The sequence below is a fragment of the Procambarus clarkii genome, chromosome 85 (genome assembly GCF_040958095.1).
Source record: "Procambarus clarkii isolate CNS0578487 chromosome 85, FALCON_Pclarkii_2.0, whole genome shotgun sequence".
NCBI lineage: Eukaryota > Metazoa > Arthropoda > Malacostraca > Decapoda > Cambaridae > Procambarus > Procambarus clarkii.
Window position 1 is genome coordinate 20,241,286 of NC_091234.1, and position 19,567 is coordinate 20,260,852.

At 46.6% G+C, this 19,567-nt stretch overlaps 1 protein-coding gene across 7 annotated transcripts in view; it reads left to right on the forward strand.

The window, feature by feature from the left end:
* LOC123746717 (kinesin-like protein KIF12) overlaps positions 1-19,567 on the forward strand; it is a 97,757-nt gene that overhangs the window by 47,006 nt on the left and 31,184 nt on the right. For all 7 annotated transcript variants that reach the window (XM_069316796.1, XM_045728436.2, XM_069316800.1 and 4 more), the window contains exons 5-6: positions 5,903-6,121; positions 11,695-11,760. In XM_069316796.1, coding sequence (XP_069172897.1) covers positions 5,903-6,121; positions 11,695-11,760 — 285 coding nt within the window. The remainder of the gene's footprint in view (positions 1-5,902; positions 6,122-11,694; positions 11,761-19,567) is intronic.

A 19,567-nucleotide genomic window follows, 5' to 3' on the forward strand; every position in this document is an offset into this window, starting at 1 on the left:
GTGTACACTTGGGTGCACACGCAACACGAACGTCGCACGAACCAGGCGCCCAATGGGAACGATAGACTCCTCCATGTCTCCTAACACTGTTGGTATATACTTCACCATCGTGGCTACTAGAGTTCAATCCCAACAAGTGTAAGGTAATAAAGATGAAACATAGAGGTAGAGCACTAGGACGACTCTACAACAAACGGGAAGGTAACTGCAGGGATCTATGAAATATTTTGAAGTGGATAAAATTGTAGCACGAATGCCAGAGTCGCGCACAGAGTGTAACATCGACCTCTGGCCTGTAAGATAGTCTTCACCCTATCCACCAGTCCTAGCCAGCATTTACGGGACCTGGAGGTTGGTCAGTCTAGGAGGAATTCTATTCCCCAAAGTCAGGTTTGACTTGAGAGCTTGGTCCAACAGGCTATTGCTTGGAACGGTCCGAAGGACCACATATCCACCACAGCCCGGTTGGTCTCGCAGTCATATTTTTTCCTCATGTCTAATTCGGTCCTGATTACATTTTCTTTTGTGGGTTTAACATTTTTTTTTCTGGGGCATTATATCGCTGCCTTACTCGTCCCGGCCTTATTGCTCAAGTCATTATTGTCTTCATTAATCATTATATTGCATTAACGAAAGTGTTACGGTGTCCATTGATCTCTATACACACACATACCTCGCCCCAGCTCCCCTTCACCCATATTGAGCTCCAAGGTCACAAAACTAGCGTATACCACACTTGGTGCGTGTGGCGTGTGATCCATTTACGCATACCTGTGTGTGTGTGTGTGTGTGTGTGTGTGTGTGTGTGCGTGTGTGTGCGTTCGTGCGTGCGTGCGAGAGAGGAAGGGGGGGGGGGAGACGCCCTCGGTGTCTATACCAGTGGTTGTAGGTGTCCCTGTTGTGATTCTCGGTAGCCCAATAAATGTGTGTTGTAAGGCTTATACCCGAGTCTCAGTTTTTGCCAAGACACATTTTTTGCAATAGTTTGCCAGGACACATTTTCCTATTGGTGAAGGGGACTCGTGGGGCGTCAGGAGGTCGGGGAGGGGAAGGGAGAGAGTATGGCTACTCCCCTCTCATAAAGGGAAAGGGGAAAACACCACCAGCAGGGAGGAGGAAATGAAGAATAAAAAGTACTAGGCCAACACATAGCACTTGCAAAGGATGCTAGAACAAGGAGCTAGGATGTGAGAATGAGGGGAAGGAACAGTGCCTAACCCCCTTTGCGGCCATCTGGGATCGAACCCCGAACTTGCAAGACACGCGGCTGATTTTCTAGCGCCCCGTTGAAGCGGTTGGGCCAAAAGATTAAAAAGATTTATAGTTGAAAACATAAAAGTATAATTGGAGAAAGACGAGACCTTGTGATGGGGGGGGGGGGCCTGCGTACGCCTGCAGGGCCTGTAGGCGTACACAGAACCTGTAGGGGTACGCAGGGCCTGTAGGCGTATGCAGGGCCTGTAGGCGTACGCAGGGGCCTGTAGGCGTACGCAGGGGCCTGTAGGCGTACGCAGGGCCTGTAGGCGTATGCAGGGCCTGTAGGCGTATGCAGGGCCTGTAGGCGTATGCAGGGCCTGTAGGCGTATGCAGGGCCTGTAGGCGTACGCAGGGGCCTGTAGGCGTACGCAGGGGCCTGTAGGCGTATGCAGGGCCTGTAGGCGTATGCAGGGCCTGTAGGCGTATGCAGGGCCTGTAGGCGTATGCAGGGCCTGTAGGCATACGCAGGGGGCCTGTAGGCGTACGCAGGGGCCTGTAGGCGTACGCAGGGGGGCCGGTAGGCGTACGCAGGGGCCTGTAGGCGTACGCAGGGGGCCTGTAGGCGTACGCAGGGGGCCTGTAGGCATACGCAGGGGGCCGGTAGGCGTACGCAGGGGCCTGTAGGCGTACGCAGGGGCCTGTAGGCGTACGCAGGGGGCCGGTAGGCGTACGCAGGGGGCCTGTAGGCATACGCAAGGGCCTGTAGGCGTACGCAGGGGGCCGGTAGGCGTACGCAGGGGGCCTGTAGGCGTACGCAGGGGCCTGTAGGCATACGCAAGGGCCTGTAGGCGTACGCAGGGGGCTGGTAGGCGTACGCAGGGGGCCGGTAGGCGTACGCAGGGGCCGGTAGGCGTACGCAGGGGCCTGTAGGCGTACGCAGGGGGCCGGTAGGCGTACGCAGGGGCCTGTAGGCGTACGCAGGGGGCCGGTAGGCGTACGCAGGGGGCCGGTAGGCGTACGCAGGGGGCCGGTAGGCGTACGCAGGGGCCTGGTAGGCGTACACAGGGGCCTGTAGGCGTACGCATACAGATGATGTAGCGTACACCCAGCCGAAGTTTTACCTTGATGATAACGCCAAACATGCACTGCCACAAGGCACTGTCAACACCACTGGATCATAACCAATCTTCGTCTTACTGTTTCTGGTGATCACGCAATGATAGTGCGCCGTGTGCTGGTGATGTACCGTAAGCAGGAGGGTGTCGGTGGTGAGGCAGCGACACATGAGGCGGCGTGGACGTGCCAGAGGGCGGCATGGGCGCCCCGGGAACTGTGTGAGGTGAATATATCGTGCGCTTCGAAATTACGTCCAGCAAGAGATTTCTACGAAGACCTGTTTCAGGTGAGAGAGGTTGAGGTGATGGCCGCCCGCGTCAGTCCCAACACGCGACAGGGTACAACGCCTTACACCACACAAGAATCGACTTGAGAATGGTCCAGGACGGACCGAAACGTCGTCGTCCCTTCACCTTCTAGTGTGTGGTCTCGTCAACATTCTTTAGCCACGTTATTGTGACTCTTCGCCTGCAAGAATTCCTTCTTGGTCCCAGGGTTCAAAGAACACGGTCATTTGCCCACAGGATGGGTGTGGGGTCCACTACCACCCCACAGGATGGGTGTGGGGTCCACTATCACCCCTCAGGATGGGTGTGGGGTCCACTATCACTTCACAGGATGGGTGTGGGGTCCACTATCACCCCACAGGATGGGTGTGGGGTCCACTATCTCCCCACAGGATGGGTGTGGGGTCCACTATCACCCCACAGGATGGGTGTGGGGTCCACTATCACCCCACAGGATGGGTGTGGGGTCCACTATCACCCCACAGGATGGGTGTGGGGTCCACTATCACCCCACAGGATGGGTGTGGGGTCCACTATCACCCCACAGGATGGGTGTGGGGTCCACTACCACCCCACAGGATGGGTGTGGGGTCCACTATCACCCCACAGGATGGGTGTGGGATCCACTATCACCCCACAGGATGGGTGTGGGGTCCACTATCACCCCACAGGATGGGTGTGGGGTCCACTATCACCCCACAGGATGGGTGTGGGGTCCACTATCACCCCACAGGATGGGTGTGGGGTCCACTATCACCCCACAGGATGGGTGTGGGGTCCACTATCACCCCACAGGATGGGTGTGGGGTCCACTATCGCCCCACAGGATGGGTGTGGGGTCCACTATCACCCCACAGGATGGGTATGGGGTCCATAATATATGAACAAAGTATGTATGATCACTGTATTGATCGTAAACAAACTCGTTTTCAAGGTCTGACGTTCTGACATGTTATGTATAGAGATGTTAACCTTACATATCATGGACCATACATATGTATACATACATAATACATAACATACGTAATACGTAACATACATATCGTGGGACATACCTAATATGTCGTGTTAATTAACCCGACATATTAAAGGTGTTAATCTTACATATTTAAGGGGATTAATCCTACATATTGGGGGAAGGTGTTACTCCTACATATTGGATTATGTAGGTCATTAACCCGACATATTGGGGGGTTAACACCCCCCATATTGGTGGGGGGGGGGGTGTTAACCCCTCATATGCATTGGAATCTTTGATTAAATTTGATATCTTGTGCAATATGAAAAGCAAAATCCAACAGCACTGCGGTTTGAGGATTCATTCCGCAACCGATATGTCTTGGGTTCGAATCCTAGGCGGAGTGAGTCAATTCCTTACATATTATTATGCTTCTCTGTCTACGTAGCAGTAGAGTATCTGGGAGTTAGAGAGCTGTTGTGGGTTGCATCCTGAATGGGGATTGGGATGAGAGCCATACAGGCTTTCTGCCCATCCTCTGATAGGCTACAACTTGTTGATAGGTAGGCGTGGAGTGCCACTCAGACTCAAGCACCAGCTCTCCCATGATGGGAGAGATAGAGTGCCTCTATTCAGCCATGGCACCGTGGTAATTGATCTTCAAGCGCGCTCCCCTAATTCCCGGTAATTATGCAGTAATTATATGCATGCTCCATTACCAGTTCAGAAGGGTAGTTACCTTGAATTGCCTTAATAGGCGAGTATTACTGGGGGTATTGAGGCAACAGCTGGTGTTGCTTGGAGGCAGGGCCTGCAGCCTCTGCAAGCCTGCCTGCAGCCTCTGCAAGCCTGCCTGTAGCCTCTGCAAGCCCTGCCTGTAGTCTCTGCAAGCCTGCCTGCAGCCTCTGCAAGCCTGCCTGCAGCCCCTGCAAGCCCTGCCTGCAGCCCCTGCAAGCCCTGCCTGCAGCCCCTGCAAGCCCTGCCTGCAGCCCCTGCAAGCCCTGCCTGCAGCCCCTGCAAGCCCTGCCTGTAGTCTCTGCAACCCTGCCTGTAGTCTCTGCAAGCCTGCCTGTAGTCTCTGCAAGCCTGCCTGTAGCCTCTGCAAGCCTGCCTGCAGCTTCTGCAAGCCCTGCTTGTAGCTTCTGCAAGCCTGCCTGTAGCCTCTGCAAGCCTACCTGTAGCCTCTGCAAGCCTGCCTGTAGTCTCTGCAAGCCTGCCTGTAGTCTCTGCAAGCCTGCCTGTAGCCTCTGCAAGCCTGCCTGCAGCTTCTGCAAGCCCTGCTTGTAGCTTCTGCAAGCCCTGCCTGTAGCCTCTGCAAGCCTACCTGTAGCCTCTGCAAGCCTGCCTGTAGTCTCTGCAAGCCTGCCTGCAGCTTCTGCAAGCCCTGCTTGTAGCTTCTGCAAGCCTGCCTGTAGCCTCTGCAAGCCTGCCTGCAGCCTCTGCAAGCCTGCCTGTAGCCTCTGCAAGCCTGCCTGCAGCCTCTGCAAGCCCTGCCTGCAGCCTCTGGAAGCCTGCCTCCAGCCTCTCCACACCTGCATACTGTTAAGAGATGGTGTTCATCAGCACATTGCAGAAGGCGCGGAATTACTGCTGTTCACATTGATATAATTTACACATGTTCTCTTCAGTTTATACTCGTTAATGTTTTTATATGATCACTCGTACTTGTGAAATGGAAGGGTGAACAACTCTCCAGTGAACATGATTTGGTGCTGTTCCTTCAGACTGTTCTCTTGCCCCAGCTGCTTGTCTGTCCTATCCCAGGTCGTTGTCTGTCCTATCCCAGGTCGTTGTCTGTCCTATCCCTTCAAAGTGCTGCGTTCTAGGCTTTGCTCTTTCCTTCTAATTCCCATTTTCTTTGTGTCCGTGGACCCAAGAGAGACGCAGACAACATGGCGCGCAAACCTCGATGTCAGGCCGCGACAGAACGCGGCATTCGACGCCAGGATAAGGTATAGGGTTATATTAGGGCGTGCTGGGGGGGAGGTGGTGGTCCATGCTACCCGCATGCGACTCGTGGTCGTATCTCAAGGTGACCGGGGTTCGTGATCGTGATTTATTGTAATAATCTTGTGGGGGAGCACCCCCTTCCCTCTGGGTCTTAGTGCGACGGCTGACTCTATGGTTAATGTTCAGGTAAAGGTGGATTTGCTTGGTTTTATTGTTGAAACTGACCTTTCGCTGTCAGTTGGTTCTGCTAGTGGACATTCCTGTGATGTGTATACTGTGTAATTCCTATAATTAATGTGATGTATTTCTTCATTTTTGTCTGTCTTGCTAATTCCTCTCTTCGTCCCTCTCTCCTGTCCCCACTCACCACAATTATTCTGTCCTCCGTCTACAGGTGAACATGGACGGCGTGAACGGACAAGCGACGCAGAAGCCGAAGGTCTTCTCTTACAACGTGGTGTTCGAGCCAGAGGCCACGCAGGAGGACGTCCTCGAGCACTCCGGAGTCAAGCGGGTCCTGGACATGGCCATCGACGGCTTCTCCTGCACCGTCTTCTGCTACGGCCAGACGGGGTCGGGCAAGACCCACACTCTCACTGGACCTCCACATCTGGTGAGCGAGAGACTTGTGAGCTTTACTTAAGCGGTACGGTAAGCAGGCGATGAGTCACAATAACGTGGCTGAAGTATGTTGACCAGACCACACACTAGAAGGTGAAGGGACGACGACGTTTCGGTCCGTCCTGGACTATTCTCAAGTTGATTGTGAGAATCGACTTGAGAATGGTCCAGGACGGACCGAAACGTCGTCTATTCACCTTCTAGTGTGTGGTTTGGTCAACGGTACGGTAAGTTCTTTACACAGTTGCATTGTTTACTTAATCATTTTTTTGCGTATTTTACTAGTGCAAGATTTGAAGTCTGCCTCCCGTGGTATGGCTACCTCTGCCTGTAACTTTCCATATCACTAACAACTCTAAATTCCGACCAGGATTCGAATCCCCTGCCGCTCAGGATCACCCCTAAACGTACACACAGTACTGTGACCACCTGGCTAATGATACTCTATAGGAATTGGGTAGTCCTGGTACAAACTAAGCTCCAGGACTATTCAACCCCCGGCGATACTCGTGGTTCAATTTGGGGGATAGTTTGTCATCAAATTCTGGCACATGCCCGGGCCGCGCTGAGGGTACAAGTGTGTCAGAGACTGCAAGAATGCGCGTTCTTGTAGCCTCTCATGGCTGCAAGAATGCGCGTTCTTGTAGCCTCTCATGGCTGCAAGAATGCGCGTTCTTGTAGCCTCTCATGGCTGCAAGAATGCGCGTTCTTGTAGCCTCTCATGGCTGCAAGAATGCGCGTTCTTGTAGCCTCTCATGGCTGCATGAACGCGTGTTCTTGCAGGTGACCAATAGTATCAAAATCAGGTATTGGGAGGTAACATTTGACCCATGCTTGTATAGGCAAGTACACACACCAGGGGCTGGCGGTGTCCTGCTGTGTCAGGGGTCATAAAGTACACCAGGGGCTGCTGGTGGCCTGATTAGTCAGGGGTTCCGAAATGTTTCTACTTCTAAAATTCTCGATTTCTGTACGATCTCGTCTGTAAGTTAAACAGTGTTGGGTGACAATCCGGAGAGCCTCGCCCTTGGGGAAGGAGGGTGTGGGTGTAACTCTATAAGATAAGTGGGTTCCTGTCTGCGATGTTTGGGTCATGAGGTCTGACGTTTCGATCGTAGCTGGCTGTTAACCTGGGTTACGGAGAAAGTTAACACGAGTTAACACATTTTGAAGGGATAAATTACAGCACATTATCCATACTCCACACTTGAGATGAAAATAGGTGCGGTCAAAGATGGACTGAAACGTCTTTTCACTAATGTGGGGGAGGGGGGGAGGTTATATTTTCAGTTGCATTATTTGTGTCAGAAAACCTGACATGATTATTAATTTAAGAGGAGAACTACTAGGGACTTGTACTGTACTAAATTAAAAATTACTGTAATGCAAAATTAATTCAACTAAAGTCTCTAGCTAGGGTAAAAAATCCCAGCTCCTCTTTTTCCCTAATGACAGACTGTGGGTTGTAAGGGACAGGTGGGAGTCTCTTAGGATGAATGGAGAAGTTGACTGAACACCTACAGTCCACCTGCAGACAGGTATCTCACATCAGCTTGTATTGTTAATACAAGGATAACATTTAATAATACAGTTCTATAACTGAACACTGGTTCTGTCTAAATCAGGAATTTAAACATGTATACAGTCCAGCCTAGCATCATAACTATAACAGCCAATATATTCTTATGCTATAAATACAACAATTTATATTGTAGGAGTATGATATGAATATACAATCAAATGACCTTAAATGTGGTCTAAGTACTGTTAACTAAGTACAAAAGATTATATTCAATTAGATTAAACCTATATTATAAATTAAAGATAACTAAGCAACCAATTGTTAACTTAATTTATATGTTTAAGTATATAATCTATGTGAAGAGATTCAGTCAACTAGACTGGATTCTTCCCAGACCAGGGACACTCACGAGGTTATAAATCTCACAAGTATTCAGGGACTCGGAAGAGTTTCAGTCGCTGCAAGATTAATGAATACTCACTGAAATATGAGGCGTTGCCTCACCCTTTAACCACAGACAGACTTATTGTATATATTAAAGTTACACAAGCATACAATTGGCCAATTAATACACCAAATAACATTCAATATACTTATGACTGAGTGCCGGGTGCCTGTCTGACAAGTGACCAGACTGGATAACTCTCTTGTAGCGTTTAGGTACGATATTTTATATCACAGATTTGCTGTAATGTTCTGGTAGCGTTGCTAATTATGTCCTAAATTGTGTTTGCAGTAGGCTGAGATAGGTGATGGTGGAGGTGGAAACAACGTCACTTTGTGAGTGAGTTCCACTCTATCTATACACTTGTTTAGATAAAGTTCAAGGAATTTTTCTTGTAGATATAATGTCCAGGTACTCCCCCAGTTCTAGAGAGTAATCACTGGTGATAAAGATATGTTATTATGGTGTCCTTTACAAAGCAGTCTCCGTGGTGTAGTGGTAAGACACTCGCCTGGCGTTCCGCGAGCGCTATGTCATGGGTTCGTATCCTAGCCGGGGAGGATTTACTGGGCGCAAGTCCTTAACTGTAGCCTCTGTTTAACTCAACAGTAAAATGTGTTGTAACAACGTTACAACAACAACGTTACAACAACGTTACAACGTTAAAATGGTTGTAACAACGATTCTTCGCGGCGGGGATCGTATTCCAGGGACCTGCCCGAAATGCTACGCGTACTAGTGGCTCTACAAGAATGTAACAACTCTTGTATATATCTCAAAAAATTTAAAGATTATAAGTAGTACTTGCTAGCACTACTGATTCTTATTAAGGATTTGATTTAATCCGTACGGGAAATCGATTGAATTGTTCCAATAGTTTTTTAATTAAGATATTCTTCTCGTAGGTTCTAGAACTTTGAGAAATCATGCTCAAAGTCTCGTAGGCACCTATAGGACCCTATGGTGTACGTGATCATAGGTGGCATTGTCATGTAGGATCCAAATATATAATGAATCTGTAGTGATTCCGATATGATTTTAATATGATTTTGTTATGCTTTAGATATGATATCAATTTATTTAATTCTATAAATAATACATTCTAAGAAATAATACATTTCTTAGATAATATTGATATAGTGGGTAAAAATGTCCCACAATTCTGAGGCATTAATAACGTGCTGTATATCTCTAGAGAATATGTTCATTTCGTTGTTAAATGTTGTTCCTGCTTTATTAGTGATGATTGTTAACGTATTTTACTGTTTCATTCGTTATTATTTTTATTATCGTTTCGTTCGAAATTTGTGCGTTACTGTGGTGTACTGTGTATAGTGTCATGGTTTACTGTGTACAGTGTTAGTCTTCAATAATATTCGCTTATGTTCTCAATCCCCCTTTTCAAAACACTGCATATTGTGTTTGTTGTTGTTGTTGTTGTTTGTAAATATTTTGAATCGTGTTGTTGCTGTTTAAGATTCGCTACCCGGAACGCAAAGTTCCAAGTAGCACGGGCTATGGTGAGCCCGCAGTGGATTTTTAGTTTTGAATCATGTGAGCCGATTGTAACAAGTTTAGCGATTATCTAAATGCTATTGGCCGCTGTTGTTGTATATCACCGATGCGTGATCATCAGAAATTCTAAATCCTATTGGACCTGTAAGACGATTGGAATTATGGAAACTATAGGCCTACTGACCCTATTTATATCCGCACAAGCTCTAACGTCTAACCTACGCTTGAAACAATCACGGGATCCCGCGTCTTCGTTACTCAGTAATGTGTTTCACAGCTTTAACAACCTTGTTTGCAAAACCAGTATTTACCCAGGTCTTTCCTATATCTATAAACTTATCCAATTTATATCCATTGTTTCATGTTCTAGTTTGTGTTGATATATGTATTACTTTATTAATATCACCCTTGTTATGCCTTATCGTCTGGGCTCTTAGAGACTCGAACCATTGACCCCAAGGGTGTGAGATCGAAGCTGTGTCATCCTTATCATCCACTTGTTCACTTCAGCCATGTCATCCATAGCTCTTCGCCTTTCTGGAGACTAAATTAAGCTTTTTAAGTCTTACGAATAGTGCCTGACGGAAATCATGGAGCATTACCTAGTGTTTTCTGCACATAGTCTAATTGATCAGAAGCTGTGGTTCACAAAGGCTTCGCAGGTCTGTTGTTCAGGAAGTGGTGTAGGCCTAAATGAATAGTTGTGAAGTGGTCATTTCAAGGTTAAGAGCTTCGGTAACTACTGAACATTTAGACCCAAGGCACTGCGCGGTATAGCTACTTGAGGTTATCTTGAGATGATTTCGGGGCTTTAGTGTCCCCCGCGGCCCGGTCCTCGACCAGGCCTCCACCCCCAGGAAGCAGCCCGTGACAGTTGACTAACACCCAGGTATCTATTTTACTGCTAGGTAACAGGGGCATAGGGTGAAAGAAACTCTGCCCATTGTTTCTCGCCCGGGATCGAACACGGGACCACGGGATCACAAGTCCAGCATGCTGTCCACTCGGCTTATATAGACTAGAGTAATAAACTAGTGCTTCAGTTTGATCGTTAAATAACTGTATAGATCAGATATGATAAACTAAATAATCTGAAACCACTTGGGCTGGACGGTCTTGTTTCATGCAGGTCGGCGTTCAATCCCCGACCGTCCAAGTGCTTGGGCACTATTCCATCCCCCCCCCCCGTCCCATCCCATCTCAAATCCTTATCCTTTCCCAGTGTTATATAGTTGTAATGGCTTGGCGCTTTCCCCCCTGATAATTCCCTCCCTGTGACTGAATTACTGTCTTAAATGCTTGTTCTGTAAATTGATAGCATCCACCAGTGATTAGTGAAGGCTGGAGAGGTAGCTGGGTGCCCAAAAGTTACCTGGGGCCAGATTCACGAAGCAGTTACGCAAGTACTTAAGAACCTGTCCATCTTTCCTGAATCTTTGACGGCTTTGGTTACATTTATTAAACAGTTAATGAGCTCCGAAGCACCAGGGGCCAGATTCACGAAGCAGTTACGCAAGCACTTACGAACCTGTACATCTTTCCTGAATCTTTGACGGCTTTGGTTACATTTATTAAACAGTTTACAAGCATGAAAACTTGCCAATCAACTGTTGTTATTGTTATAAACAGCCTCCTGGTGCTTCCGAGCTCATTAACTGTTTAATAAATGTAAACAAAGCCGTCAAAGATTGAGAAAAGATGTACAGGTTCGTAAGTGCTTGCGTAAGTGCTTTCGTGAATCTAGCCCCCAGGAGGCTGTTTACAACAATAACAACAGTTGATTGGCAAGTTTTCATGCTTGTAAACTGTTTAATAAATGTAACCAAAGCCGTCAAAGATTCAGGAAAGATGTAGACGTTCGTAAGTGCATGCGTAACTGCTTCCTGAATCTGGCCCCAGGTTCGTAAGTACTTGCGTAACTGCTTCGTGAATCTGGTCCCCCTGGAGAGGCAGGTTGTAGTATGAACACATTATATAGCCCGGAGATCCAGTTCAACCATTATCTTATCTAACCTATATTTTTGTATGGCTGTAATTCTGGTGACACCCCCGCACTGTGCTGCCGTATCCGGGCGCGTGTTAGTACTACATGCCCACCACATCCAGAACCAGAGCCTCCAAAACGTCTCGGAAGCCAAATTTCTTCTCGGTGAGTGGCATCTTTGAGTCGATTTACGTGTCTTGTCCTCCTCCTCCTCTGCCATACTGTCCTGCCGGGTGGCGGGAGAGACGGGGCGCTTCTGGCCTAATACGCTTTGTTACTTTCGCAAATTTATCTCAGCAAAGTAGCTACTGGTGATGGTTGCATGGAGCTTTATAGTAGGGGCCAGATTCACGAAGCAGTTACGCAAGTACTTACGAACCTGTACATCTTTTCTCAGTCTTTGGCGGGTTTGTTTACAATTATTAAACAGTTAATGAGCTCGGAAGCACCAGGAGGCTGTTTATAACAATAACAACAGGTGATTGGCAAGTTTTCATGCTTGTAAACTGTTTAATAAATGTAACCAAAGCCGTCAAAGATTGAGGAAAGATGTACACGTTCGTAAGTGCTTGCGTAACTGCTTCGTGAATCGGGTCCGGTCACGTAATTCAGGCTTTAGTTTTTTAATATACGTTTATATATCTTGCTGCCTTCTCCGTTACACATCTCAACTCGTATTAGAATGTATAGAAGGACACCAATGACTGCTATGTTATGTTTCATGATGTGTTAAGCATGAATGCTTGACGCAGCATAGGTGTATAGTAGTATAGTTTCCTCAAATGGCTTCACGCTTTCCCGCACACACATGCTGCTTGGGTAACAGCTTCTCCCCTGAATCAACCTACCGTGGCTTTGCGCCCTGGAGAGGCCACTCCAGACCGACAACCAGAGCACAACTCCATAGTCTCCTGAGACTGATGGATGCCAAGTACTACCACAACCAACACACACACACACACATACAACCAATGAGTTGTATGGCATGAGTTGTAAGCCATGGGTTTAACCTTTTGGTTGTGACTCGTTTAGTTAGCATTGGACAGTGGGTGTTATAGACGCTCAGAGTTTTGTGACGAAATGTTCGACCCACCGTTAAGCAAGGTACTTCTGGGACCCGATTCACGAAGCGGTAACAGGGGCATAGGGTGAAAGAAACTCTGCCCATTGTTTCTCGCCGGCGCCTGGGATCGAACCCAGGACCACAGGATCACAAGTCCAGCGTGCTGTCCGCTCGGCCGACCGGCTCGCTCGCTTAAGTGTTGACTTGCATTATTCTCTCTAGTATGGTTGGAAGCTTCAGTTCTTCCCTCATGTTGATGGTTCTTGTGCATCTTGGAGCACCAAGAATTATCCTCATGGCCTCATTCTGTACTACTTCAAGTTTGTCCAACACAGAGGTTGACTGGGTTTTTTTTTTTTTATTTTTTTTTTTATTTTTTTATTTTTTTTAATCACGCTGTGTCATTTGAACTCTACGGGTAAATAGTGCAATTTTCAACTAACACGTTGAGAAATGCTACATCAGAGCGTATACATATTTTGTCGTCGGCCGAATGGTAAGTTAATTCATGCTGGCAATATTTTGCTTTCTGTTGGGTGACTTATGGAAAGTCATTACTTGCTTGTGCTAAGGCATTCTTAGCTTGGGCCAGGACATTACTTGCTTGTGCTAAGGCATTCTTAGCTTGGGCCAGGGCATTACTAGCTTGTGCTAAGGCATTCCTAGCTTGGGTCAGGGCATTCCTAGCTTGGGCCAGGGCATTCCCAGTTTGGGCCAGGGCATTACTAGCTTATTCCTAGTATTTATGCCCTATATGGTTCTATAGGTTCTGAACGTCGTTGGATATAGCAGTGTTCCTATATTGAAATACATTGGGATCTAACCTAATCCTTGCGTGACTGGGGTCGCGGTAGAGGCTGTCCAATTCGGGCTTTACCCTGAACGACTGGATTAGGGTATATTAATATCCTCCTGGGACGATTAGGACCAAGCTGTATCGTAATATTGGCAGGTATTGCGGGTGGGATCTCAGGACTAGGGGGGAGGGCAGTCCATGTGGACTCCTCCACCAGGCGGAGCTACATGGACTCCCTGGAAACACTAACCGAAACTGTCCCTATTTTCCGCTTGTTACAACTTGTAATAAAGTTGTTACATCTTGGATTAACATGTTTATGACGTATTAGAGTGTTGTTACAACTTGATATATCGGTTGTTATAACTGGTTACCAGGTGTTAAAACTTGTTCGAACGTTGTACCAACGTCGTAGTTTCGGTGTGTGTTTGGCAGGCTGTGGCTCCATCCATCTGAAAACATGAGTCCATCTGGTGGACTGAGAATCACCGTCTCTCCAGTTACCATCAACAAGCATCCATCATCCCAGCAACTGGCTTTCATGAGCCAGTGTTAGTATGCATTGATTGATGAAGATTAAGCCACCCAAAAGGTGGCGCGGGCATGAATAGCCCGTAAGTGGTGGCCCTTTGGAGCCATTACCAGTATCATTAGCTGATACTGGAGATCTGTGGAGGTGCGACTGCACCCTGCGGAGAGGTCGTGACCTGTATACATACAGTCCGTTCTCCTAAGGGTTGCTACAACGACCAAAATACGGGGCACTAAAACTCGTGAATCCAAGATACCGTCTTGGCCTAACCTAAAACTTATAGAAAACGGGGATTGTGAGCCGGTTACTTTTCACGGTAACTTGTATTTCAATTCTTCCTCAGGTAACTTGTCTGCTGGTTATGTACCCTTGTGGTAATCACTTCAGAATGGCTACATAATTATTGTTATTTATCCCTATCCATGGATAGATTTGGTTAAGGTTAGGTAGAATAGTGTATTACTCGAGTGTGAAAAGGAAGTGCAAAAATGTTTGAGTATCCCCTGGAATTTAACATTAAAGAAAACCTTGACCTTATCAAAGAAAACTAGTATACCACAGCCAATTTATATTTTAAATCCTGCATTTATAACACAATACAGTTGTAATTTGAGAAATATTCCTTATTTAGAACAAATGTTCACTTATCAGTTTACATATAGAATATTACTGGAACCTTTTTAAGCCTTCAGAACATCACAAATACATAGATAAATATCGAGGTGGTTAACCAGGGAGGTTGGCCAGTCGTTAGAATCACTTTACCCTGAGAACGGCCTGCCTCTGTCTATGTTCTTTCCGTACGGCATTCCGTACGGCATTCCATACGGCATTCTGTATGGCATTCCATACGGCATTCTGTATGACATTCCATACGGCATTCTGTTTGGCATTCCATACGGCATTCCGTATGGCATTCCATACGACATTCCGTATGGCATTCCATACGGCATTCTGTATGGCATTCCATACAGCATTCCATACGGCATTCCCCTGGGAGCACAAACCGTAACAGTCCCTATTTTCCGCTTGTTAGAACTTGTAATAAAGTTGTTACATCTTGGCTTAACGTGTTTATGACGTATTAGAACGTTGCTACAACCTGCTATATTGGTTGTTATGACTGGTTAGGTGTTAAAACTTGTTCGAACGTTGTACCAACGTCGTAGTTTCGCTGTGGGTCCATACGGTATTCCATATCCTTCAAAATAGGATTTTTTTTTCAAATGTAAGTAAATATTATATATTAGCATATATAGGTTAAGTATTTGAAATTACAATTATTTGTAATAATCGTACGTAGGTGATGCATTTTCATATTTGCGATTCGAACAGAGATTGTGAACTAAGCACTGTTCGAAAAATATTCGCACGTTATCAGTCATGCGTAAATAGCGTTCGTTCATAAATGGGGGGGTTTTGGGGGCTGCGTATCTTGTCCCTTTGGGGATCAGGGGTGATATTCACGAAGCAGTTACGCAAGCACTTACGAACGTGTACATCTTTCCTCAATCTTTGACGGCTTTGGTTACATTTATTAAACAGTTTACAAGCATGAAAACTTGCCAATCAACTGTTGTTATTGTTATAAACAGCCTCCTGGTGCTTCCGAGCTCATTAACTGTTTAATAATTGTAAACAAAGCCGTTAAAGATCGAGGAAAGATGTACAGGTTCGTAAGTGCTTGCGTAACTGCTTCGTGAATCTGGCCCCCAGAACTTATAAAATAGTGTGAATCACCACGACCGCAATCGGATCACACGCACGTACGCACGCAACCCCAAACTGACTCACGCACCCGCACACCCTCTCTGCCACCCACCCCCCCACACACACACACACACACACACACACACACACACACACACACACACACACACACACACACACACACACACACACACACACACACACCTACCTTGTTAGGTGAGAAGGTGGTGGAGGCCAAGACCGTCAGTAGTTTCAAAGCGTTATATGACAAAGAGTGCTGGGAAGACGGGACACCACGAGCGTAGCTCTCATCCTGTAACTACACTTAGGTAATTACACTTAGGTAATTACACACACACACACACACACACACACACACACACACACACAAAGTACACAAGGACCCCCTACCACAGCTGTGGCCACCTTTCCCCCCCCCCCCATCAGGTGCGTGCACTCTCTCACCTGTGTCAGCACCCTTGGGTGAGTGGTGCTATTGACCCTCTCCACTTCACTACACGCAAAGTGTGCGTGTGCAACATTCAACATGCGTGCACTCACTCTGCCCCCCCCCCCCCCCCTCTTCACACACCCTCATTTTCCTCCACTCACGGCTTTGTTCAGATAGTTCAGTTTTAATCAAATTACTTTTTAAGAGGCCTGATAGGTATATATGAGAGAGAGAGAGAGAGAGAGAGAGAGAGAGAGAGAGAGAGAGAGAGATAGATAGAGAGATAGAGAGAGAGATAAAAAGAGTGAAAAAGAGAAAAAATATGTGTCAGAGGTGCTGGTGACCCCGGTTCTCCCTCCCCCCCCCCCACTAAACACCTGTACACATGTGTCAGCCGTGACAGATGTGGAACGGGTCAGCCCACACCTCCCTGCACGCTGCTGTTATCTCTGTTATCAAGTGAGAATAGCCCCAACATGAACACTCCACACACCAACCACTGTTTATGTAGGAGCAGACGTAAATATGTGTGTCTTTGTGTATATATGTAGGTTAGATATTATATTATTATTAGATATGTAGATGTTATTGTAGATATGTAGTATGAATATGTAGATATTAGATATATTATTATTAGATATTATAAGCCCTGCAATCACCTATGGTTGATTGTTCAATAAATCACTGAACTATATGTTCATAAACTGCATTTACTAAACGATTTACGGGCTTAGAAAACCTGATATCTCGAGGTTATTATTGTTATAGAGAACTTTTTTAGTGTAAACATGTACACTAAGATGGGGGCAAAGATGCAAAGGTTTCGTTAATACCTGGTGAAGCCTGGCTCTGATACACATCTCAGTGGCATCAACTTAACACACACACGCACACACACACACACACACAACGAGCTGTGTGTGTGACTCGCAACGAGTCACACAACGAGGCTCTGCAACGAGACTCGTCCCAGAGCTACGAGGGATGGGGTATGAAGAGCGCCTGAGGGAACTGTGCCTTACGACACTAGAAAGAAGAAGGGAGAGGGGGGACATGATAGGAACGTATAAGATACTCAGAGGAATTGACAGAGTGGACATAGACGAAATGTTCACACGGAATAGTAACAGAACGAGAGGACATGGATGGAAGCTTGAAACTCAGATGAGTCACAGAGATGTAAGGAAGTTTTCTTTTAGCGTGAGAGTAGTGGGGAAATGGAATGCACTTCAGGAACAGGTTGTGGAAGCAAATACTATTCATAATTTTAAAACCAGGTATGATAGGGAAATGGGACAGGAGTCATTGCTGTAAACAACCGATGCTCGAAAGGCGGGATCCAAGAGTCAATGCTCGATCCTGCAAGCACATATAGGTGAGTACATATAGGTGAGTACACACACACACACACACACACACACACACACACACACACACACACACCACTCTTCTGATGCTTATGTTAGCCCTTGCTAGCGCTAGTTGCAAGGGTTCAAGGGCTGGTTGCATTAGTTGCAAGGGCTCAAGGGCTGGTTGCAAGGGCTCAAGGGCTGGTTGCAAGGGCTCAAGGGCTGGTTGCAAGGGTTTAAGGGCTGGTTGCAAGGGTTCAAGGGCTTGTTGCACTAGTTGCAAGGGCTCAAGGGCTGGTTGCAAGGGCTCAAGGGCTGGTTGCAAGGGTTTAAGGGCTGGTTGCAAGGGTTCAAGGGCTGGTTGCACTAGTTGCAAGGGTTCAAGGGCTGGTTGCAAGGGTTCAAGGGCTGGTTGCACTAGTTGCAAGGGTTCAAGGGCTGGTTGCACTAGTTGCAAGGGTTCAAGGGCTGGTTGCACTAGTTGCAAGGGTTCAAGGGCTGGTTGCACTAGTTGCAAGGGTTCAAGGGCTGGTTGCACTAGTTGCAAGGGTTCAAGGGCTGGTTGCACTAGTTGCAAGGGTTCAAGGGCTGGTTGCACTAGTTGCAAGGGTTCAAGGGCTGGTTGCACTAGTTGCAAGGGTTCAAGGGCTGGTTGCACTAGTTGCAAGGGTTCAAGGGCTGGTTGCAAGGGTTCAAGGGCTTGTTGCACTAGTTGCTCAAGCTTAACAACACCTTAGATTCATCTGTGTTGCAGATGCTGCTGCAGTGAGCTCTGCAACATGCATCTTATGGATTCTTTTGTTCCATATTGCATATCTTAATGCTTCTTCTGTTACTATATTAATGCTTCGTCTACTCGTTGTAATAAATTTCTCAATGCTGGTTCGATTATTTGCTTTTCAGTCACATTATTGTATCTAAGCATTTTTTGTTCTTTTCACAATCATGTGAAAATTTAAACTTTCTAATGATTTCCTACTCATCCAAACTCCTACTCGACCAAACACGACGACTGATTGGGAAAATAGAATCACCCAACCCGTTCTCGCACTTGCTTACAGTCAATATTGACTTAGTATGTCACATATGCACTTGCTTACAGTCAATATTGACTTATTTAATAAGTGCATATGTGACATACTAAGTCAATATTGACTGTAAGCAAGTGCGAGAACGGGTTGAATCACCACAATCATTTTCTGATTAACCAGCACGGTGAACATAGACCTAAAATTACACTATCAGTGAATATACACAGCAGTAGAGTACATCTTGTGTTGTATTGTACACAGTACACCCCGTGTGTACTGCTACTCTTTTACCCTATCATAAGTGTGTGTGTGTACTATTGCATCAGTACACCAGGAGTTGCTAGTCTTGCATGCTCCACGGACATCGTGGTAAATAATTTTGAAGTTGAGAATTAACTTGACAGATCGTAAAGTTTTTTTTATGTACTCAGTTTCACACGAGACGACTTTGGACATGTATCATACGTGTGTGTAGGGGTGGCAGCGTCGAGGTGTGTGTGTGTGTGTGTGTGTGTGTGTGTACTCACCTAGTTGTGTTTGCGGGGGTTGTGCTCTGGCTCTTTGGTCCCGCCTCTCAACCGTCAATCAACTGGTGTACAGGTTCCTGAGCCTATTGGGCTCTATCATATCTACACTTGAAACTGTGTATGGAGTCAGCCTCCACCACATCACTTCCTAATGCATTCCATTTGTCAACCTCTCTGACACTAAAAAAGTTCTTTCTAATATCTCTGTGGCTCATTTGGGCACTCAGTTTCCACCTGTGTCCCCTAGTGCGTGTGCCCCTTGTCTTAAATAGCCTGTCTTTATCAGTGTGTGTGTGTGTGTGTGTGTGTAACCTGGTTGTGTTTAGAGTATTTCTCAAGTTACTTATTTGTTAACTATCAGTCGTCTGATGCTGTAATTTCCGTCCGTAGATTTTTTCATAACTAATTTAAAACCGTGAATGGGATTAACATTCGCCCCCCCCCCCCTCTCCAATCACTGTCTGCATAGTTGGGAACTGCCTTGTTTCGTCCACTACATCTCATTTGAGCTTC